We start from the raw sequence: 24,383 nt of genomic DNA, 5'->3' as shown, positions 1-24,383 counted from the left end.
ACGGGTCCCTCACGGTCTGATGTAAGATATTGAACATTAAAGAATTTAAAAAAAATTAATTCATCAGCTATCGGGTCCCCTTGTAAAATCTAGACCCGGAGCTTTCATTTTTTTTTTTTTGTTTTGTGATATTTATTGTCATTATTTTTTACATTTTTCTTAATAAATCAAAAAAATGCCGCAAGCAATTTGATGAATTTTTTTTTTTAACAATAGCAAATAAACTTTTCTTGTCTTCTACCATCTATGTGCCATTTTGGAAGAAAAGTTGCATGTCAATCTTCTGCTGCTCAAGAACAAAATTGACAAATTGTGTATTCAAGCAAACAGAAGAAACTTAGATTTCTCTCCTGAGATTCATTACAGTGTCTTACTTCACCTATGAGCCAAGCCTTCCCTACAGAATTCATTATTCACTTTGAAAAAAAAAGATGGACGTCCACATCACTGAGGGATCAGGTTACAGCTGCCTACTAAAGTGTATGGAGAGGGGTGGAGAGAGGAACAGTGTGAGAGGCCAGGCCAAGAGACGGAACCTGCTGCAGCTTTCTAGTAAGTGCTTTATCATTCCCCAGAGTTGGATTCACAACTAAACTACTCAGTAATGACGCGTAATATCCTCCATACTGTTGTGGCCATAAATCCTTGTAAGTATTACAATCTGAGAGAAATGGACCAATTTTTGGTCAGGTGTTATCCTAGCTGCATTATACAGTGGCATGCAAGACTTTGTGCACCCCTGGCCAAAATTACTGTTACTGTGAACAGTTGAAGATGAAATGATCTCTAAAAGGCCTAAAGCGTAAGACGACATTTCCTTTTTAAACATGTGAAATGTATATATTCCCCCATATTTTACATTTTAGCAATTACAGAAAGGAAGATGCGTCAATGCAAAAGTATCACAGCTTGGAAAAGCTTTTTGTAGCTAAACAAGTCTTTCAATTCTTGTTTTAAGGATTTATCATCCATTCTTCCATGGAAAATTCTTCCAGTTCTGAGAGATTCCTGGGTCGTCTTACATCTTCTGCTATTTTGAGGTCTAGCAGCAGATTTTCAATGATACTCAGATCAGGGGACTGTGAGGGCCATTGTATAACATTCAGCTTGCGCCTTTTGAGGTCGTCTATTGTGGATTTTGACAAGTGTTTGGGGTCATTATCTATTTGTAGAAGCCATCCTCTTCCTCTTTTCACCTTCAGATTTTACCAATGGTGTTATGTTTGCATCAAGAATTTGTTGAAATTTCATTGAATCCATTCTTCTCTCTACTCATGAAATGCTCCCTGCAACACAACCCCAAAGCATGATTGATCCACCCCTATGCTTAATGGTAGGTGAGATGTTATTTTCCTGAAATTATGTGCCCTTTATTCTCTGCACATACCTTTGATCATTGTAGCCAAAGAGTTCTATTTTATCCTCATAGGTACACAGGACTTGTTTAAAAAATGCATCAGGCTTGTTTAGATGCTCTTTTGCATACTTCTGACAGGGAATTTTATAGCGTAGATGCAGGAGAGGTTTTCTTCTGACTCTTCCATGAAGGCCATATTTGTGCAGGTGTCTCTGAACAGTAGAACAATGTACCACAACTCCAGAGTCTGCTAAATCTTTCTGAAGGCCTTTTGCAGTCAGGCAGGGCTTCTGATTTGCCTCTCTAGAAATCCTGCATGCAGCTCTCACTGAAATTTTGCTTGGTCTTTCAGACCTTATCTTGACCTCCACTGTTACTGTTCACTGCCATTTCTTAATTACATTTCAAACCGAGGAAAGGGCAATTTGAAAACACTTTGCTATCTTCTTATAGCCTTCTCCTGCTTTGTGGGCCTCCACCATTTTCTGAGTCCCAGGCAGCTGCTTAGAAGAACCCATGGCTGTTGGTTTTTGGCACAAGGTTAGAGGAGGGCGGGCTTTTATAAAGCTGGGAAATTTGCATCACTTGGCCTTTCCTACCAGTCACAGTAAACAAGCCATAACCCTAACAGGATAATTAAGGTCTGAAAACTTGGTCAAGGTTATCGGAGTACACAAATCTACAAGCGTGCCCAAACTTTTGCTTCAGCCCAATTTCCATTTTGTAATTTTTAAAATGTAAAAAATGACTTTTTTCCCCTAAAATGCAGTGGAAATGTGTCATCTTTAACTAGGCTTTTTAGAGATTTTTTGACCAGGGGGTTCCAAAATTTTTACATGCCACTGTAATTGCTTACAGGTTTTTTCTCATCCCCTGAAACAGGTAGACTGTCAGAACTTTTAATTTATTTATTCATCGACTCCTAATGTTTCAGTTATAAAAGGATGAAACGCGGAAGGAAAACTGAAGTACAAAGTCTGTCTTAGGTGTTTCTAAAGGACTTTATAGAACAGAGTTTGATCCACAAAACGGATGAGAATCGGATGTGCTCGGAGTCTCAAAGACAGGAGACATGGAACAGCCTTTAAAACAGATGTGTATATGGATCAATTAAACTATGGGTCAGTGTGCTGTCGAGAATAAATGGACAGCACATGGATGTGTCACACGAACGTGTGACTGTAGCCTTACGGATAAAGCCTGCAGAGGGCAACACTTGAGAATACAAGGTATAGGTTACATAATGGTCAGAAACAGTGTTATTCCTCCCGTCACGGCTGCGTCCTCTGAAAAGTCGCCTGAAAGTGGAGCTCTAAAAAAAAAAAGTGGGCTCTAAAAGTGGAGTCAAAATGGACCAAAAAATGACTTGTACCAATAAGCAAACATGTCTAATACATAAAGGGTAGGGCTTAATTGCTTTTTCATTAGAATACAAATGTATTTTATGTGTAGAAGAAAACAAACATGAAACGAATGCGGTTTTAATTTCCACCTAATGCGAGCTCGGAACATATCTTTGGTTAATTTGCTGTTATGATTATCAGCTTGTAATGTGGAGATTACGCCATGTCATTTTATACAGAGTATAATCATATTTTCCAGCTTTATACCTTGACAACAGTCAAAGTCCAGAACAGATGCAGTTTTCTAATCAACTTTAGAAACAAGAAATTAGAAAATGAATATAAATAGAAAACTTCTGAAACTTCTCACATTTCTGCTTTGTGTTCTAAGCGCTGGGCTGGTTCTATTTGTGGGATTTATACAATATAATTACAGCATCGGTCGAGGTTTCCTTCATACCGGGACTCAAAAGGGTGACTACGTTTTTTTCTCTTAAAATTAATAAATCCTGAACTTGTTCCACATTTCTTAATTTCAGGACAAAAGCAGAAAAGTTGAGGAAAAGCAGCTAATTGTTAAATAACAAAGGCGACTGTAAAGATCCATTTCGGATAGGGACAGAGCCAAAAATGGAGCCAAATGTGTCAACACAGCTACCAAGAGACTTTGTGTCATTTTAAGCAAATATTGTGGCGTTTCCATGACAATCCCTGTTTTGAATACGCTTCTTGCTCACATTTTGAAGAAAAAAAAAAATGGCCCTTCCTGTTTGCTACTTAATAAGCAGATTTTAGCGCGACAAATAGCAAAAAGTTATACAAAGGCATAAAGTAATAAAGAAGGACTGGAAACCAGGGAGTAGCAAGCAAAATAAGTTCTTCTAATACAAGTTATAGTAATTACTAAATATAGACGGAAATTGCTAAAAGCTGGTGTCCACGATAATGTAACGATAAATCGGCAATACTTTGTTCATAAGTATAGAGACTTAATCAGGAGAGAGAACATAAAGTCTTATGGTACGGCCAGAGATTTGGGGGAAAAAATTGCTCAGGATCTGCATCTACGGGTGCAAAAATCAATCCACGACATTGTAGCAAAGACAGCAGCGCTGATTACTATTAAAACACTGAAAAAAAAATAAAAAAAAAAAAGAACAAAAACAACTTTACAAACTGTACATAAGAGATGGAGACATTTGGTCACAGGTACAAGTTTATATGTTGCAGTCTATGAGCAGAGATTCACACACATTGGAGATTTACCATTTGTCCTATAGTTTTTTTTGTTTGTTTTTTTCCTGCAGCAAAAAGCGCCGGACAGGTGGAAATCAATAGGTGAACGCAATCAACTTTTTTTTTTTTTTACCACACTATTGGGGCTTTTTTTGTTATTTTGCATGTTCCAAGGAAGATCTTAATTTTAATGTATTAATAAAAACACATGGAAATAATAATGGCTTTTTTAAAGATAATCAACTCATCCAACCTCAGTCCCACAAAAACGGAGATTTATATGGGAAAATTTATTAATCCATGCATGCTATGATTTGCATCAAATTGTCATATTTCATCATACATTTGTCAGGTGGATGGTGACCCAGTTCACAATTCAAAAAGGCGTAGGGTATTAGAAGTTGCACATTTTTATGCAAATAGGACAAGTGCCGAAGTATGCTACTATGTTATGCTGCTACTAAAGTGTCTAAAACTTGTTAATAGATCCTTCACATCCCCACTAAGTTCTTAGATTGCAGGGAAAAAGAGCTGACCACACACAGTTAGGGCCAGAGATTTTTGGCCAGTGACCGCATCTTTGCGATTTCAGCTCTGCAGGCCACTATTTTGGATTTAAAATGGTACAACTGAGATACAACTGGAGACTTTCAGGTTTAATTAAAGGGGTTGAACAAAATTATCCAGTGAAATATTTAGGAATTACAACCATTTCTCTACAAAGCCTCCTCATGGGCTCATAAGTAATTGGACTATTTAACTTTATCATAAAATGTTCATTTTTTAATACTTTGTAGAGAATCATTTACTGGCAATTACGGCCTGACCTCTAGAAGCCATGGATATCACCATGTGCTCGGTCTCCTCCTTTGAGAGGCTTTGCCGCCGTTATTGCAGTTGACTTCAGTTATTGCTTGTTTGTGGGTCTTTCTGGCTTCATCCTGTGAAATGTTGCTCGATGGGGTGAGATCTGGTGATTTTTTTTTTTTTGGCAAAGCTAAACTGTCATTTCTATTTAAGATCGATTGATAAATATAATTTGCACCTTGTGGTGACCTCTCTGTAGTTGCTCTCATGACGTCTTCTCTTTATGATGCGCTTAGAACTGAAACACCAACTTCCTGGAAAGTGTTCTTCACTTCGATGGATGTTGTGAAGGGGTTTTTCTTCATCATGAAAAAGATTCTGTGATCATTCACCACTGTTGTCTTTCATGAATGTCCAGGTGTTTTTGAGTTCCCAAGCTCACCAGTGCATTACTTTTTTTTTTTTTTTTTGTTTTGTAGAATGTACCAAACTATTGATTTGGCCGCTCCTAACATTTCTGCTCTCTCTCTCTCTGATGGATTTCTCCTTTTTTTAGCCAAATGAAGGTTTGTTTCTCCTCCATCATGAGCTCCTTTTTCCACATGTTGTGGGTTCACAGCAACAGCTTCCAAATGCAAATGCCACATCTGGAATCAGCTCCAGACCTTTTACCTACTTGATGATAGATTAAAGAGGTAATAGCTCATGCAGACCATTAAAAAGCTTTTGCGATAATTGTCCAACTACTTTTGGTCTCTTTAAAAAGAAGCAGCTGCATATTGAAAAGAGCTATATTTCCTAAACCCTTAATCCAATTAGCTTTAATTTGAGGGGATACGTCCTAAGAGTCAGAACTTTAAAAACTAACCTGTCATAAGTGTTTTCCCATATAACTTACGGCCATTATACTCAACTACCGGATGGTCTCATCCGATGGGCGTTGTTGGTCTTGCTTTACCGTCTCCTCTCGTTGCGATGCAGTCCTCATTTTCTGCTTTTTGTTGATCACACGTCCTACATCATCCACACAGTATTCGCCTTTGTGCTACTGAGCAGGCGCACTTCTCTCTGCTCTGCCGAGTGCAGAGCAAAACACTGTTCTGCGCATGCATGGGGAAAGGCCAAAGAGTGCCAGCGCATGCGCATTATAGTACTTTGCTCTACCCTCGGCAGAGCAGAGAAAAGTGCGCCTGAGCAGGAGTGCGAAGGGGAACACTGTGGATGACGCAGGATGCGTCATCCGCACGGAGAACGGCATCACAAGAAGGAGGTGCAGGATGAATACCAGCGACGCCCATGGGACCATAGGTGAGGATAATAAAAGGTCATATATACAGCATTTTAGGATTCAGTCACAAGGGGCTGCCTAGCAGCTGCGACACCTGCAACCACGGGGACTCAAACATAGTAGAAATTGCAAGCTTGATGCTAAAATCACTTTTACATTTACAGGAAAAAGTTAAAACAAAGTTATTACCAACCTGGAAGCCAAATATAACGAGCAAAAGTAAAGGACTCTGCTCTATACATAAACATCGGCTTACTGAAAATGTTTTATTTGGAGTAGTTTTGCATTTTATAGCATTTAACTATATATGATGAATTCCCCAGTTGCTTATTAACCCTACGCAAGGCCAAATGTGCAGATCCTGGAGAAAGGACAAGATTCGAATATCGTGCAAAACATGGAAATCATTTTTTAATAATAAACAAATAAAATATTTATGAGGCCCAAATTGCTGGACAAAATTTTTATTTCAGCCGGAATAAAGAAGCTTAATTATTACCACAATTAAATTTTTACTTAAGACCTCTTCTTGCTAGAACGATGGTATTTCCTCACTACAGCAACATAGGACGATGATGTGAAATCTGAAGTGAGAAAAAGACTTGTGGCTTCTCGTGCCAATGTCCTGCATGGGCCATAATGGCCGGGAAACAATCTTGACAGTAGTAGACACAATCTGCTCAAGTTGGCATGACATTGGTGGATCAGACCAAAACTACAGTCGACAGCAACAAAATGGCTGCATTGGACGTCAGAGATACTATCTGTGAAAAGCAAATTTGTCCCCAACTCTCGCCCAAGATATCATAAGCATGGTGTCAATAATGAAATCTGATCTCTCAGTCTTTTGCCACCAAGCCGTCCACACCAAGGCCATTGGGTCACTAATATCATGGCTCCCATTCTTATGGGCTTCTTACATGACTTGTATAAAACCAGACTGATTCTATTACTTTCAGTACAATAGTAATTCTTTATTCCTATAGATTAATAAAAAAAAAAAATGAAAAAAATTGGCACCAGATCTTGGAGATTGTAATGTGAATAAACAAATGAACAAAGACTTGGGAAGATCTACACAAAGAATGAAATGTTCCCTCTCTGCGCCACAGACCTGCACTGTCTTACATAAGGCAGGACTGGGTGGAACGTAAATTCCAAACTGATTTCTTCCCATTTATTTACTATAAATACAGATTAGCAAAAATGAATGCTCTTTTTTATTATTCCCACGCCCGGTTGTTTTCTGAGACACCTGTTCTCAGCCTTAAAATAAGAGAAGCTGGAATGTGCAGGAGGAAGCCTGGCCATACTGGGGGCTGCGGGGATATATACATGGACCATGCGACGAGAAGGAATATACTTTACAATGTAAAGATTAACAAAAACACAAGTATACAGATGCACTGCAGAAGAGGAAAAGCTGCCAAATTTACCTAATCCAATGTCTATAAAAGGCAAGCTGAAACACATCTCCCCACATTCTGGCTTATTAAGAAGCAGACGTGCATTTTACTTCAGTCCATTTCACAAAGGTATTCTGCAACTCCATCTCTCACACCGGCCCCAATCTCCAGGAGAAAGCAGATTTCCTAATAAAAAATAAAATATATAAATGGAGCAGTGCCCCAATGTAAAAAAAAAAATATATATAATAGTGTGAATCTGGCCCAACTGAACCATAATTCATCCCAATATACACAGCTTAAAAGCCAGGTGAGGTTACGTTACTGTAACAACCAAAGAAAAAGTTCCAAAAGGTTCATACAAGTTGAATAACAAAAGTCAACAAATACAAATCTACAGTCTCATTCTCACAAGTTTATTAAAATACAGTTCTCAAAATAGACAAAATACACATTTGTTCCACCTGATTTTTCGGTTTTTTTTTTGTTTTTGTTTTTAAATGTTGTCAGTGGTTCACCTGATGCTAAAGACCTGGGGCATTTCTCAAAGTTTTTCCCAAACACAGATACAAACATATACAATAAAAAAAAGTGATCTGATTTTTTTCCCCTATTGTTAATATACTTAATTAGGGCAAACACAGCCCGATAAGCTGTTTATTTGAAAAATGCAAGTGATAAAAAAGACATATATAGATTTTTTTTCCCTCTGGACTTATACTTGTGTGGATGAAGCTTTAATCATCCAAAACAGGACCCAAGCTTGGAAGAATACAAGACTCCTCGGGAATCTATAACACACCCTAATACTATGATGGTGGGTGCAGGTGCACCAATCCGCCATCTGAAGGTAGAGGGGTTACAAAGGTCATCTGGTGCATATGGATCCTGAAGATGAGCCCCAAACAGCCCTGGAGCCCCCTGGAGCCGCGGCTTTTCAGTGACATCACCGCTTCTCTATTACATTTGTCATTTGGTTCCTAAAACTAAAGGTAATAAAACCAAAGAAGGTCCATATGTGGGGATATCCTGAACACTGCAGATCAACAGAATAATTGTAAAACTGTACACCAGCAGATTCCCAGGAAAAGACTGAACACAGGGCAGCCAAGAGGTAATTAAGAGATATGACATATCTTATCTTTGTGGCCTTCTCTAAAAACGTAAGAAGGAAGTATTTTCTCCACCGAGTCCACCACCATAAATTAGACAAGTTCCCTCATTTTCATTGCAATCCATGAATCCTTGTGGAATGAGAAAATGAAATGTTTTATAAATCAAGTTATTATTAAATATACTATATACACAGTACTGCTCAAAAGAGGTGAGGGCACCCCTGTTCGTACAATGATTTCCTTTCTTCTTATTGGAAAGTGCACATTGCAGATTCAGAATGAAGGCAGCAAACCACAAAGAAACACAGAGTTCCCAGAGGAGCAGAGCACTTGTGGTTGCTTATCATTCACTCTGCGTCCAATTCCTCTCAAAGCATGTTATCTGGGTTGAGGTCGGTGATTGTGGATATGTCACCCAAAGCATGTTATCTGGGTTGAGGTCTGTGATTGTGGATATCATGTCACCCAAAACATGTTATCTGGGTTGAGGTCGGTGACTGTGGGGGTCATGTCACCCGCCGGCAGCCTCCATGTCTCTCCTTCGTGATCACATAGCCCTTACATGGCCTGGAGATGCTTTTTGGATCACAAATGGTGCTCATGCTAAGTGCAGCTCAGATGTGATGGTGATGATTGCAGACTACAGAGGTCGCTATGCTAGGGAAGTGTCAAGAATGTGGAACAAAATACCAAACAGAGTCACCAGCAAAACCCTAATCACACACAATATCACACCTCCATCTCCATGATGGGGACCACAAATATAGAAGCCATATGCTTAACTTCTTTGCATCTCAGAAAGACATGCTGGTTGATACCAAAAGTCTAAAGGTACCGTCACACTCAGCAACTTTCCAACGATCACGACCAGCGATACGACCTGGCCGTGATCGTTGGAAAGTCGTTGTGTGGTCGCTGGAGAGCTGTCACACAGACAGCTTTCCAGCGACAAACGATGCCGAAGTCCCCGGGGTGACCAGGGTAAACATCGGGTTACTAAGCGCAGGGCCAAAATGTTGTTGCTTGGCCAAAATGAATTTATTTTTGTTTGTGTTCCTCACTTGTGGCTTCTATGTATCAATTCGATCATAAAGTCCTGCTTCTCGCAGTTCCCTCCGGATAGTTGATATTGAGATGTGTCTACTGCTTGATGTCTGTGAATCATTTCTGACGGCTGTTATCTAAGGTGCTACAATTTGTGGTTACAGCTATGCAAATCGTCTCTTCAAGAGAAGATGATGACTGGAATTCTAGTGCTACCTATTGGAAGTAGCAATCCTAGAAGTCAATATCGACCTTTTAATGAGTCTTAGGAAGAAAGCCAAATCAGAATCTCAATTTGCAGACACAGTGTTTCGGGGTACTGCACCTCATCAGTGCAAAGTATGAGATTTGATTTGGCTAGGTGACAGGCTAAGTCTGGGATCTAAGGAGTAAGGTTTCTCCTTGTGGAGAGTGACATGACCGGTCATGCTCCCCTGGGAAATTAAATATGCAAATTGTTTCTTCAGAGAGGAAGAGGACTTGAACTCATACTTTGCACAGACGATGGGCAAAACCTTGGGACACTGAGTGAGCAAATTAAGATTCTGATTTGGCTTTTATCCCAAATCATATTGCAAGGCTCGTTAAAGGGTTGATATTGACTTGTAGAATTTCTACTTCAAATTAGGTGGCACTAGAATTCAAGTCCTCTTCCACTCTGAAGAGACAATTTGCATATTTAGTTTCCCAGAGGATCTTGCAAGGCATTTGTACCCTCATACTGGTGCGCCAGACCTGTCATGTCACTCTCTACAAGGAGAAAACATAACCCTTAGATAACCCTTAGCAACTTTGAGGATCTTATCCTCTGCAGCAGATGTAATTCTTGGTCTTCCTTTCCTGAGGTGATCCTCAGTCAGCTTCATCCTAATGATTGAAGGTTATCATGACTGCAATTGAGGATATTTTCAGGGCTGAAGCAATTTAAAGGATTGACTGACTTTTATGCCTTACAATTAGTGATGGACTGTTGGTTACATAGTTTTGAAAAAAAAAAAAAAAAGTCCATCAAGATCAACCTTTCTCTTTTTTCCTCTAGTTGAGTGGTTCTTGCCATATTCTGGCTTGGAACACTTGTGGAATAGGGCTCAGCACTGTATGTCGTATGTAGATATCTGCCAACACTTACGCTACAAAAAAAAAGTCGGATGGTTAAACAATTCCTGAATGTCGGTGATTCCACAAATGAACTCTTGACAAAACAATTCCATGGTAGTAGTTGTCTCTCTGAACAGCTCACCTCACCCTCGTGTTTGGAGAGTTTTCCCCAGGAGACTACTGAGTGCTGGGACACCTGCTGACTTCAAAAGATAAGAGACCAGAATCTCGGTCAGTCAGACATGAGCAGTTCAGCTTCCGGTAGAGTATAGAAAGTCTTCTTTAGCAATAAAATAAAGTTAAACTGCACATACAAGTACCCTCTACATACATACAAGGCACATGGTCCTTTATGCCTACGCGTTTCAATCACTAAAACTTTTATGAACTATAAAATGAAACATTTGTTTATTACAATCTGTTTCAAAGGGAAAAAAAATACCCAAAATAAAAACCCTATCCCATATTTTTTTCTGCCACACTTCTATGATGTTTTCATCTTTCAACTGTTTGGCTCCAAAGTCTCAGAAGTGTTGGAAAGTTCCTTTGCAGGATAGTCCTGTAGACCCATCTCCTTGTCACCTGTACAATGAATAGAAGCGTCTGCTCCTAAACGAAATGTAGTTCAGGGTGGATTTGTTTTGTTTTTTTTTAAATTCTGTGAAGTTTACTCTTTAAATTGTAAAGTCTGGATAATCCCTGAAACAAGGTCTGCTTTAGATTTCCCTCTGATGTTCGGTGTTCTGTTTTTTGTTGTGTGGTTATCACACCTCTGTTTTGCAGGTTTAAAAGCAGAAAGTTAATGCCCTTTTATATCAGGGTGGCGGCATGTAAGGACTTATTCAGTAGACTGCAGTGACAATGGAGAGAGGGTTGTATGTTCTCGGCAGCCGTCGTCTGTCAGCTCTCCAAGCAGCAGGGCCACACATGAAGTGCCTGTGGGAATCTGGCTGAAGGACAGGCACACTCCATCCTGGAACTTTTAACGGGGTTTTCCCCAGGTGTAAATCGCTCGTAAAACAGTTCCTCTAAGTGGATTTACAATTTCTACTTTATTTATAACCTTTACAGGGGGTGCAAATGAACCAAGCAGTAGAGCTTTTATGCATGGGACCATACCTATGTGAAATGCCCAGTCCAAAAATCCAAATCCAGTCACATGTCAAGTAAATGGGCAAAGATGGGAATTAAGGAGAAAGAATGGTCTACGAATACATATTTAAAATATATTAAGTAACAGACCACAGTGATGAGCCACACGTACGGTTGTACATGGCACATTGTTTTTCCATATGTGGAGCCAAGGTGCAAGGTTCAGGAGCCCAGGCACAGATGGCAGGGCACCCAAAGTTTGCACTCTGATCCCACAGTTGTTGCCCTACCAAACCTACAGAATGACCGCTACATTCCCTACTTTATAGATTGGACAGTGTTATTTAGGCATGTTTCTGTACAGGTTATTTGAGCACTTTATTTCTCTGCTGAATTCGGATACACTATAAAAAAGGAACGGGATAAATAGAACATTCTGCAGGAGACCAAAACCTAATAATGTGATCTAAGGCTTCTTTCACATTTCCGTCGGTACGGGTCTGTCGCTATGCATCGGGCCGACGTACCGACGGACGTTGTGAAATTTGGGGACGACGTGGGCAGCGGATGCAGTTTTTCAACGCATCCGCAACCCATTCCGAAGTCCGGGGAGGAGGGGGTGGACTGGTCGCACAAAAAAAAAAAAGTTACATCGAACGCTTTTTTGTGACGACGGTCCGCCAAAACACGACGGATCCGTCACACGACGGATGCGACGTGTGGCAATCCATCACGATCCATCGCTAATACAAGTCTATGGGGAAAAAAACGCATCCTGCAAACACATTTGCAGGATCCATTTTTTTTTCCCAAAACAACGGATTGAGACGGTTTGCCACAGACGGAAGTGTGAAAGAGGCCTAAGAGTAACTGCACAGATGTGTAAGCACAGCCACAAATGGTTGTGAAAGACCGCTCAAGTTCACAGGCAAGACTGAGCCAATCCCACCAAAATTGTTGCCTACCAAATGTAGAAAAGGTTTCAGTAATTTGCATCAGTTGTTACAAGGGACCCAAACCTAAGAAAACAATATACCGTACATTTAGCTGGTCTTGGGTTAGCACTAGTGATGAGCGAATATACTCGTTACTCGAGATTTCCCGAGGAAGCTTGGGTGACCGAGTATTTTTTAGTGCTCGGAGATTTAGTTTTTCTTGCCGCAGCTGAATGATTTACATCGGTTAGCCAGCAAAAGTACATGTGGGGGTTGCCTGATTGCTAGGGAACCCCCACATGTACTTATGCTGACTAACAGATGTAAATCATTCAGCTGCGACAAGAAAAACTAAATCTCCGAGCACTAAAAAATACTCGTAGGAGCCTCGAGCATGCTCGAGAAATCTCGAGTAACAAGTATATTCGCTCATCACTAGTTAGCACACGTCTCCACTCCAGTAAAATACCACTACTCATAGTTTCCATAGGAGAAACCAGTCAGTGTTACATAGTAACATAGTAACATAGTTAGTAAGGCCGAAAAAAGACATTTGTCCATCCAGTTCAGCCTATATTCCATCATAATAAATACCCAGATCTACGTCCTTCTACAGAACCTAATAATTGTATGATACAATATTGTTCTGCTCCAGGAAGACATCCAGGCCTCTCTTGAACCCCTCGACTGAGTTCGCCATCACCACCTCCTCAGGCAAGCAATTCCAGATTCTCACTGCCCTAACAGTAAAGAATCCTCTTCTATGTTGGTGGAAAAACCTTCTCTCCTCCAGACGCAAAGAATGCCCCCTTGTGCCCGTCACCTTCCTTGGTATAAACAGATCCTCAGCGAGATATTTGTATTGTCCCCTTATATACTTATACATGGTTATTAGATCGCCCCTCCGTCGTCTTTTTTCTAGACTAAATAATCCTAATTTCGCTAATCTATCTGGGTATTGTAGTTCTCCCATCCCCTTTATTAATTTTGTTGCCCTCCTTTGTACTCTCTCTAGTTCCATTATATCCTTCCTGAGCACCGGTGCCCAAAACTGGACACAGTACTCCATGTGCGGTCTAACTAGGGATTTGTACAGAGGCAGTATAATGCTCTCATCATGTGTATCCAGACCTCTTTTAATGCACCCCATGATCCTGTTTGCCTTGGCAGCTGCTGCCTGGCACTGGCTGCTCCAGGTAAGTTTATCATTAACTAGGATCCCCAAGTCCTTCTCCCTGTCAGATTTACCCAGTGGTTTCCCGTTCAGTGTGTAATGGTGATATTGATTCCCTCTTCCCATGTGTATAACCTTACATTTATCATTGTTAAACCTCATCTGCCACCTTTCAGCCCAAGTTTCCAACTTATCCAGATCCATCTGTAGCAGAATACTATCTTCTCTTGTATTAACTGCTTTACATAGTTTTGTATCATCTGCAAATATCGATATTTTACTGTGTAAACCTTCTACCAGATCATTAATGAATATGTTGAAGAGAACAGGTCCCAATACTGACCCCTGCGGTACCCCACTGGTCACAGCGACCCAGTTAGAGACTATACCATTTATAACCACCCTCTGCTTTCTATCACTAAGCCAGTTACTAACCCATTTACACACATTTTCCCCCAGACCAAGCATTCTCATTTTGTGTACCAACCTCTTGTGCGGCACGGTATCAAACGCTTTTGAAAAATCGAGATATACCACGTCCAATGACTCACCGTGGTCCAGTCTATAGCTTACCTCTTCATAAAAACTGATTAGATTGGTTTGACTTATATATATATATATATATATATATATATATATATATATGTATATATATTGTTAGAAATACAACTCACTAAAGTAGGGACTGACTGTCACTACGAGCGTCCATAGTGCACCTACTGAGATTATCCAGACAAGCATGGAAGCGTTGAAATGGCTGGTGGAAGGTTTCTACAAGACACTCAGCAAAAATGTCAGAGACATCGCAAATTCAAGATATGCGTCCCAGATCAGAAGCATGAAGACAAAGCTGCGTGTCCCTCCCCAATCAATACTACAGAATGGAAGTCAGGCAGTAAACATGGCAGCAGAGGGAAATCAATGAGCCCTGGCAGATCGGATCCCGTTAACTTCCAGGGATCAGTAACTCTAAGAGAAATCAATCCTTAGGCTGCTAAGCAGACCCAGAGCTGCCGAGAGACACGAAGGACAGCGATAGCTCAGCCTCATGGCACAAGGAGAAGACACAAACTAGGGGATAATGTTCTAGGATTAGAACGTTGGCTATTTATGGAGAGTTTGGAAAGATTTTTGGTAATCAGCGCTTCTATTCTAGATCCACACAAGCAACAAAATCCATCCCAAAAAACGTTCCCATACTACATTCAGCGAGTCCTAAAATGGCTTCAATCCTTCCCAGTAATCAATGTGTTCCAACCAGTTATTGTAACAACAATAACCTGAACTGAAACTGTCCTAACCAGAACACAAATAAATACATTAATGACATTACCGAAGCTTCCAGCAGCAGAGAACAAATTCCGACATTATGAATGCATTTCCTAATAATTAGGTGTGTCTGATTGGTATCTGGTCTGGGTTTGTAAAAACACCTAAAACGAAAAGATTATTGAATCTGGGGCAATGTCTACAACAATATCCTCATTCTTCTCAAGCCCATCCCAATTCTGTATTCTAATGGGTGGGCAACGGCCGATACAATCCAGGCTCAGCGAGGTTCTGATGTGTGGTCATCTATCCATCACCCGACTGACTCTGGAGACAAAAAAAATTGTCAAACATTGTCTCAAAAGTGATAACACGTCTATTAGACATTCGACATCAGAACTTAAGGTGAGTCCGTCTCTATGGGGGAAAAAAAAAAAAATGGTATTCTCCCAGTGATAACTGGTATCGGTGCTAGCTTATTTTTAGGAGTTGTAAGGGACTACACCAGTGTGGACAACTCGGGACATACCTATTTATTAGTGATACACTGAATTTAATTTTTTATTTTTTTACGGGCAAGTCTTCAAAAAGGCCAGATGCACATGTTCTGCGATGAGTATGCAAATCCTGGATACATAAGTGTCTATTTTAAGAGTCAATGATGTTTATGTACTAATTAAGAAAATTGAATACCTGTGCGCTCGGCACACATGATATCACCTGTATGTATGTAATGCTCCAAAAATAGTCCAGAGACAACAGCCATCCCTTATCGAATATACTGTATCTAAAATACGCAGCAAAAGTTACAACTGCACCCCGAATCTACAAAGGGGATGGGAACAGAAGTCTTCTCTTTACATATATAAAATGGTATTTCTCACAATGATTTCAGTCTGATAAATGGAACTTTTTCACTAAAATGTATATAATGAAATGTGGGGTGCTTGTCATGTGAAGGTTCTCAGAATAAAAGCTGGGAACCAACTGCCCAGTATCAGACTATCTGTATAGTTCAATACAGTATAACGTTTGAGTTTATAGAATACATTTTTTTTCCAAACCAAAACCATACAAAACATCCACAAGCCGAGCATTCATGACACGACTACAACGATCCTCCTTGATGATTAAACTCACAAAGACATTAAAAAAAAGTATACATAATGGTAACAATTCATACGAAAGGGAGAAAAAAATCTTCAATTTGATCTGTTCCGGCATGAAAATGTTTTTCTTTGCATTTTTTCATCCTGATGTCAGCGGCTTTATCTCGGCACCGGGTACGCCCATGCAGCAGGTATTTCTTGTACACAAATAGAGCAAACACACACAATAAAAAAAAAAAACTGGATTGGTAAATATTTAAATTAATGAAGGTTGGCATCTTTCTTTCTTCTTCCCATTGGCTTTGAGTGCTGGTGTTTGTGAAGCGCTGGTCAGGCGTGCCTCCGGTACGTAGCGAGGGTGTGTATGTGTGCTCACAGAGGGCACGGCTGTGTCGTGGCAGAGACAAGAGCTTTTTATACACCTATATTTCTGTATAGAATTAGCAAAATATCTAGTCATTTCTAGATGCATACTAGAAAGAAAAAAAATGGAACAGCACAACACTATACTAGCGGGTGCCTGGGCCTCCCAAGCAATTCATCCAATACTTGCCGCCAAAAATCCATAGAAGAAAAATGGAGTGCTGCCTTCCTATTTTCTTCTATAGATCCATACTAGTAAGACATTTATACAGTATATAAAATCATACCGCTTCCACAGTAAATATTGAAAAAAAAAAAACTGTGCCGCTATAGTCCAGTGGTGATGTCTGGTATTGCAGATCAGAGCAATATTCTCATTTTAGGAGGGCCTTTTAATCCAGACATCTCCATTTTACTAGTGGAAATTGTATCTAAGTAAAAGCACACCGACGTTATTTATGGCATTCCCATGATGCACAGCAGACATAGGCCGCCATAAAGTGCTGAAGTAGGACTGTAAAGTAATATGGAATCACTGATCGTACAGGATTATATGTTTAAAGGGGTTTTACATTTTTAAAAAAATCTGTCTCCCAAGAAGTTCGTGCATGAAAGAAGTTTGTTTGAAGATTGACGCAAAACAACCTATTCTTCCTCGCCCACCCGCGTCAGGTCCGCCTTTGCTCCTGGGCTCTGTCTGCATCTTCAATCAGTGGCTCGTGCCGTCTACTCATGCAGAGCTCGGCAGCTCTGCAAATGGCTGCGGTGCTGACAACGTGACATCAGCACTGCAGAGAATGGGCACCGGCTGAGATTCAGTGCTGGACCTGGGGAGGGTGAGTAAAGAAAAAGGGTTTTTTGTGCACCAGGGAGATGGGTAACCTGAAAATGGAAAACCCCTTTAATGCCCTCACAGTTAATTAGCACTATGGATTGTCGTTAGCACTCTTGCCTTGCGGCGCGAAAGTCCTGGGTTCACAAAGAACAACATCTAGATCGTTATCTTCTTGGATTAGCGTGCGTGTGCCCAGGGTGTAAAAACATACTAGTAGTCTAAGGCCGGTTTCACACGTCAGTGGCTCCGGTACGTGAGGTGACAGTTTCCTCATGTACCGGAGACACTGACTCACGTAGACAGTGAAATCAATGCATCTGTGCAGATGTCATTGATTTTTTTGCGGACCGTGTCTCCGTGTGCCAAACACGGAGACATGTCAGTGTTCATGGGAGAGCACGGATTACACGGACCCATTAAAGTCAATGGGTCCGTGTTAAACACGTACCGCACACGGACGTTGTCTGTGTGCAGTCCGTGTGCCGTGCAGGAGACAGCGCTACTGTAAGCGCTGTCCCCCCCACTGGTGCTGAAGCCGCGATTCATATCTTCCCTGCAGCAGTGTTTGCTGTAGAGAAGATATGAATAATAGTGTTTAAAATAAAGATCCATGAGCGGCCCATAGGGGTTGAGCCGCATATTCATTACTGTAAATGAGCGGCCCCACGTGACCGCTCATACAGTAGAAGGTGCGGCCAGGACAGGAAGCAGCGCCAGCCAGCAAGGGAGCCGGGTGAGTATTTTAATAACAGCGGGCGGGCGCACAGGGGGTCGGAGGGGGGTGGGGTCATGGATCTTTATTTTAAACACTATTATTCATATCTTCTCTACAGCAAACGCTGCTGCAGGGAAGATATGAATCGCGGCTTTAGCACCAGATGCAGGGGACAGCGCTAAACTTTAGCGCTGTCTCCTGCACGGTGCGTGTGGTACCCAGTGGGCACACGTGTGCCACACTGATGTGCCACAGAAACGCACCGGCACACTGACACGGATAATTCCGGTACTGATTTTTCCAGTACCGGAATTATCTGGACGTGTGAGACTGCCCTAAGATGGAAGGTTGATTGTCTGTCCCATAGAAGGAGACAGAAGCAATGCGAGAACTGATGATCGCTGTACAACGCAGCAGAATAGGTTACAGCCAAAGTTCTAGGAAGTGAAGAAATGTTATGCCGCGAGATCACAGAGCATACATAGTATAAAGCTCGGGCAATATTGGCATTACACAAGGCTAATAATAAGATAAAACAGACAATATCAGTCTCCTATATGTACAGACAGTGCACGCCTGCTATACTCCTCTATATCATCCCCCACAATTACATCTTTCTGTGTCTGAGTACTTGTTCACGCTTCCTTCTACCAATATTTCTGGATGTTATACTAGTGCTTTTTACACTAACTAGCTATTCTTACCACTGGACTAGAAGTTGTAAGATCCAATCTGCTCGTGCATGAAGGCAAATATATATCGTCCAACACCTGTATTACTTCACATAAGTTGAGCAGTGCAAGAACTGAATGTGAGCCAACACAAAAGTACACGGATTTAAGAGTCGTCTCAGCGGCAAGAGGTAAAATAAGGGGGAAGAGTCCATCCAAAGGACTAGCAGAATTTTGGGCTAAACATGGATCTTGCCACTGCCGGATTTATTCAATTAATTGTGATGAGCGACTATGCTGAGTGTTATAAGGGTTATCGTAGCACGCTGGAGTGCTAACCGAGTGCTCGAATACTATGTACAAATCCCCGTGGCTGCAGGTCTCGTGGCTGTTCGACAGCCTCAACACATGCAGGGATTGCCTAACAGCCGTGAGACATGCAGGTGCGGGGACTTGAACATATTATTCAAGCACGCTGAAGACACTCTGTTAGGACCCGAGCATGCTCAGATAACACCTAATCCGAGCACGTTCACTCATCGTTATTAATCAACTACTGTGCCCTCAAAAAAAAAAAAAATTCAACACAAGTGTGGTGAGAGTCTTCGTGTTCGGTTGGACTCTCTGCAAATGGGACGAGTGCAGGCGCTGCCAGCGATTTACCTGCAGCAGTCAATCATCCAAGTGGCGGTGGCTCGAGATCAAGGGTCCTTAAGTAAGTCCATGTGAAGAAGCATATGGAGCAACATTGGGACTGTGCGCTGTCAGTTTAGCACACAGACCGAAAAAACATTGGTATGAACGTGCCCCTAACGCGTGTAGCATTCACGGAGCGGCAGCAGATGAATTAGAGCTGTTTTTTTGCACTAGGTGATGCATCTACTTGACAGCCACATTTTAATACAATGATGCCAGAGAACTTGAGCGACTTCACTGCTAAACCCCCCTATTATGTGCAGCATGCTCGCCATATGGTGGGATAAGCACAATTCCCATCCTGGACAGGTGGCAGGGACACCTCCCATCGCACAGGCGGAAGCTGCTGCAGGTAACCCAGCCTGTTTGTGTCCTGCCCTCCCTGCTACCCATCTATTTTATTTAATAGTTGGATGACTTTCTGAGGTTCTTTGCCAAAAACAATCAACTCCAGGGAACTGAGGAACATAAAATAAAAAGGGTGTGTCGCCACAAAGACCTGGTATCCACGGAAACCGCCACCTTTTTTTTTTTTGCCCAGGTGAAAGCAAAAGCTTTCAGGGCTGCTGGGAGGTCTGACAATAAGCTGCAATTCAGTTATTAATTAAACACGCAGCCTTGTACGGACTCTCACAGAACACACAAACTTTTCTCTAAGTGCTGGGATGGGAACTACCACCAGTGATTAACCCTTCCCGAGCTCACATCTAATAATCTACGCTACTGCAGAATACAAGAAGGAGCTGGTGTCAACGCTTTCTCCAGAAGGTTTATCTTTGTTGCTTCAGACACGGAGCTCCACTTGAAGATTCCAATAACATTCATACAAGAGATGGGGACAAAACGAAAACACATTAAGTGAGTGAACAGCAGCAATAAAAATACCCAAGTGACCACATTCTCGCAAATTAGTAAATAGGAGTAAAAACTGGGAATGTGATCTTGGGGGTCACTGCAGCAGTGGGGGGCATGCACACATGCTTTTTATTTGGCATCATTCATGGCAGCTTTTAGCCTTCTTGTTACTTGAGCCGTAAAGTGAGATGGCGCCTCCTCTAAAAATTAAATAGAAAAAACGGTTTGGGTGCAGTAAGTGTAGCTGCAAAGATAAGGTAGTGAGCCTTACATCAAGTTCTCGCCTTACTTCAGTGCATGGAGCATCCCAGTCTAGATGCCCCTTATCCGCATAGAGCATCCCAGTCTAGATGCCCCTCGTCCACATGGAGCATCCCAGTCTAGATATAATAATAATAATAATAATTTTTATTTATATAGCGCCAACATATTCCGCAGCGCTTTACAAATTATAGAGGGGACTTGTACATACAATAGACATTACAGCATAACAGAAATACAGTTCAAAACAGATACCAAGAGGAGTGAGGGCCCTGCTCGTAAGCTTACAAACTATGAGGAAAAGGGGAGACACGAGAGGTGGATGGTAACAATTGCTATAGTTATTCGGACCAGCCATAGTGTAAGGCTTGGGTGTTCATGTAAAGCTGCATGAACCAGTTAATTAATTTTTTTTTTTTTTTTTAATATAGGCCACACAGGGATCGTTAGGTTAATGCATTGAGGCGGTAGGCCAGTCTGAACAAATGAGTTTTTAGGGCACGCTTAAAACTGTGGGGATTGGGGATTAATCGTATTATCCTAGGTAGTGCATTCCAAAGAATCGGCGCAGCACGTGTAAAGTCTTGGAGACGGGAGTGGGAGGTTCTGATTATTGAGGATGCTAACCTGAGGTCATCAGCGGAGCGGAGGGCACGGGTAGGGTGGTAGACTGAGACCAGAGAGGAGATGTAGGGTGGTGCTGAGCCATGGAGTGCTTTGTGGATGAGGGTAGTAGTTTTGTACTGGATTCTTGAGTGGATGGGTAACCAGTGTAATGACTGGCACAAGGTAGAGGCATCGGTGTAACGGTTGGTGAGGAATATGATCCTGGCAGCAGCATTCAGGACAGATTGGAGCGGGGAGAGTTTGGTAAGAGGGAGGCCGATTAGTAGAGAGTTACAATAGTCCAGACGAGAATGAATAAGTGAAACAGTAAGAGTTTTTGCAGAGTCGAAAGTAAGAAAAGGGCGAATTCTAGAAATGTTTTTGAGATGCAGGTAAGAAGAGCGAGCCAGTGATCGGATGTGGGGGGTGAATGAAAGGTCAGAATCAAGGATGACCCCAAGGCAGCGGGCATGTTGCTTTGGAGTAATGGTGGAACCGCAAACGGAGATGGCAATGTCAGGCAAAGGTAGGTTAGTAGAGGGAGAAAACACGAGGAGTTCAGTTTTTGACAGGTTTAGTTTCAGATAGAGGGAGGACATGATGCTAGAGACAGCGGTAAGACAATCACTGGTGTTTTCTAATAAGGCAGGCGTGAGATCAGGAGAAGAAGTGTATAGTTGGGTGTCGTCAGCATAGAGATGGTACTGGAAGCCAAATCTACTGATTGTTTGTCCAATAGGGGCAGTATACAAAGAGAAGAGGAGGGGGCCTAGGACTGATCCTTGAGGAACCCCAACAGTAAGGGGAAGGTGAGAGGAGGAGGAACCAGCGAAACATACAGTGAAGGATCGGTCAGAGAGATAGGAGGAGAACCAGGAGAGAACGGTGTCCTTGAGGCCGATGGAGCGGAGCATAGTGAGGAGGAGCTGATGATCCACAGTATCAAATGCTGCAGAGAGATCCAAGAGAATTAGCATGGAGTAGTGACCATTAGATTTAGCTGTTAGTAGGTCATTAGAGACTTTAGTGAGGGCAGTTTCAGTAGAGTGTAAAGAGCGGAAACCAGATTGAAGAGGGTCGAGAAGAGAGTTATCTGAGAGATAGCGGGTAAGACGGGAGTGGACCAGGCGTTCGAGGAGTTTAGAGATGAAGGGAAGTCTAGATGCCCCTCGTCCACATGGAGCATCCCAGTCTAGATGCCCCTCGTCCGCATGGAGCATCCCAGTCTAGATGCCCCTCATCCGCATAGAGCATCCCAGTCTAGATGCCCCTCGTCCACATGGAGCATCCCAGTCTAAATGCCCCTCGTCCGCATGGAGCATCCCAGTCTAGATGCCCCTCGTCTGCATGGAGCATCCCAGTCTAGATGTCCCTCATCCGCATGGAGCATCCCAGTCTAGATGCCCCTCGTCCGCATGGAGCATCCCAGTCTAGATGCCCCTCGTCCGCATGGAGCATCCCAGTCTAGACTCCCCTCGTCAGCTCAGTCTTTACTAGATAAAAGGGAACCCGACAGTTTGGAAATTGCTGTGAATTTTTAGACAAAGCACATTACACTAGCAGAATTGTGGATGAGATTTTTTGCAACCCTCATATACAGTCTAGGCTGACCCGCGGGGTAGATTTTTAAATTTGCAGCATGTTAATGCTTTCTCTTATGCTCCGGATTTTTGCAACAATTTTTTGCAAAACTGCAGCATTTTCAAAGTGTATTGGTCCCATGAGGATGTACCATTAAAAAGCTTTTTCCGTCTTGTAAAGTGATGGCATATTGCTAGGATAAGTCCATCTTTATGAGGTCTTCTGGTACCTGCACGGTCTCTGAGAATAAAGGGGCAGTGGCGCAGATTTACTGGGGCCCTCTCCACTCGGATGTGCAGCAACCTGCAGCCGTCATCCTGCTTGTGGGTGTAGAGTGCCGCAGTTCTCCTGCACAGCCGGTGCAACACCTGACATTACATAGCCCCAGCTCTCTTGTACAGACTCATCGTCCTCTGGTACTATAAGGCTATATTCACAGTGCATTTTTGCAGTATTTTTTTTCTGCAGGCAAAACCTGCTCTCTTGACAGTAAAGTTTGCACACGTCCAACACATCGGACACACGTAAAATCTTATACATCACTCATATGTTGCAAGGACAGATTGTGGTACTGTTAGTACTTTTGCACAAAGAAGTCATAGGCTATGTGCACACGTTGCGGATTTGGCCCTGAGGATCCGCAACAGTTTTCCATGTGTTATACAGTACCATGTTAACCTATGGAAAACCAAATCCACAGTGCACATGCTGCGGAAAATTCCGCGCAGAAATGCTGCGGATTATTTTCCGTAGCATGTCAATTCTTTGTGCGGATTCCGTAGCGTTTTACACCTAATCCATTATAGGAATCCGCAGGTGTAAAAACGCAGGTGGAATCCTCACAAAATCCACAGGTAAAACGCAGGTCATTTTACCTGCGGATTCTGAAACGAATCCACAACATGTGCACATACCTTTAGACTTCTAATTAGACTTTCTGCAACTTTAATATCCCTTTCCACATCACTGCTTGCTGTTGCTGAATGACGGCATTCCTATATACAGAGTCTAAAAAAAAAAGCAGAGACCTCGTGTTCTTCTCACAAGAGGGATCGCTACAATTGTACTCCGGCTACATAATGCCAAGTACACACATCAGCAGCACAAATCCCTTTCTTCTCGTGATAAGTTTGATACACTATCAGTTTTTCGTTTCTGGAAACAAAGGAGATTATGTCTTCGAGTTTACCACCATTGTCAAGATATATGCCGGCGAAAAGAAAAAGTATTTTGGAAAATTGCAATTTTCATTATGGAATGAGTCAACTGTATTTACATAAAACCGGATCACACACTTAAGATGATAAAGCCGTACATGACGCAGACCTCCGCAGATACTCTGTCCGGTTGCTACTGCAACATGTACTGGTAATTACAGTATGCGACTAAAATACGCTGTTGATTACATCGTCACAACATGACTTTGGTTATTTCTTTAGTCTTGTATTAGTACATACTGTATATATATTTCCCACAGATTAGCAGCCCTTGAACCGTTCACTCACCAGAGTATAAGTGCGCAGGGAC

The 24,383-nt window shown here is 41.9% G+C and overlaps 1 protein-coding gene across 3 annotated transcripts in view; it reads right to left on the bottom strand.

Moving 5' to 3' along the window:
- The window catches only part of CASZ1 (castor zinc finger 1), a 245,546-nt gene that overhangs the window by 190,455 nt on the left and 30,708 nt on the right, over window positions 1–24,383 (bottom strand). Inside the window, exon 3 of one of the 3 annotated variants that reach the window (XM_069742840.1) lies at window positions 7,468–7,623. The exons of the other annotated variants lie outside the window; for them this stretch is intronic. Coding sequence (XP_069598941.1) covers window positions 7,468–7,514 — 47 coding nt within the window. The 5' untranslated portion in view covers window positions 7,515–7,623. The remainder of the gene's footprint in view (window positions 1–7,467; window positions 7,624–24,383) is intronic. 3 annotated transcript variants of the gene reach the window in all.

The sequence above is a fragment of the Ranitomeya imitator genome, chromosome 10 (genome assembly GCF_032444005.1).
Source record: "Ranitomeya imitator isolate aRanImi1 chromosome 10, aRanImi1.pri, whole genome shotgun sequence".
Lineage (NCBI taxonomy): Eukaryota > Metazoa > Chordata > Amphibia > Anura > Dendrobatidae > Ranitomeya > Ranitomeya imitator.
This window is presented reverse-complemented; position numbering and strand designations above follow the sequence as displayed.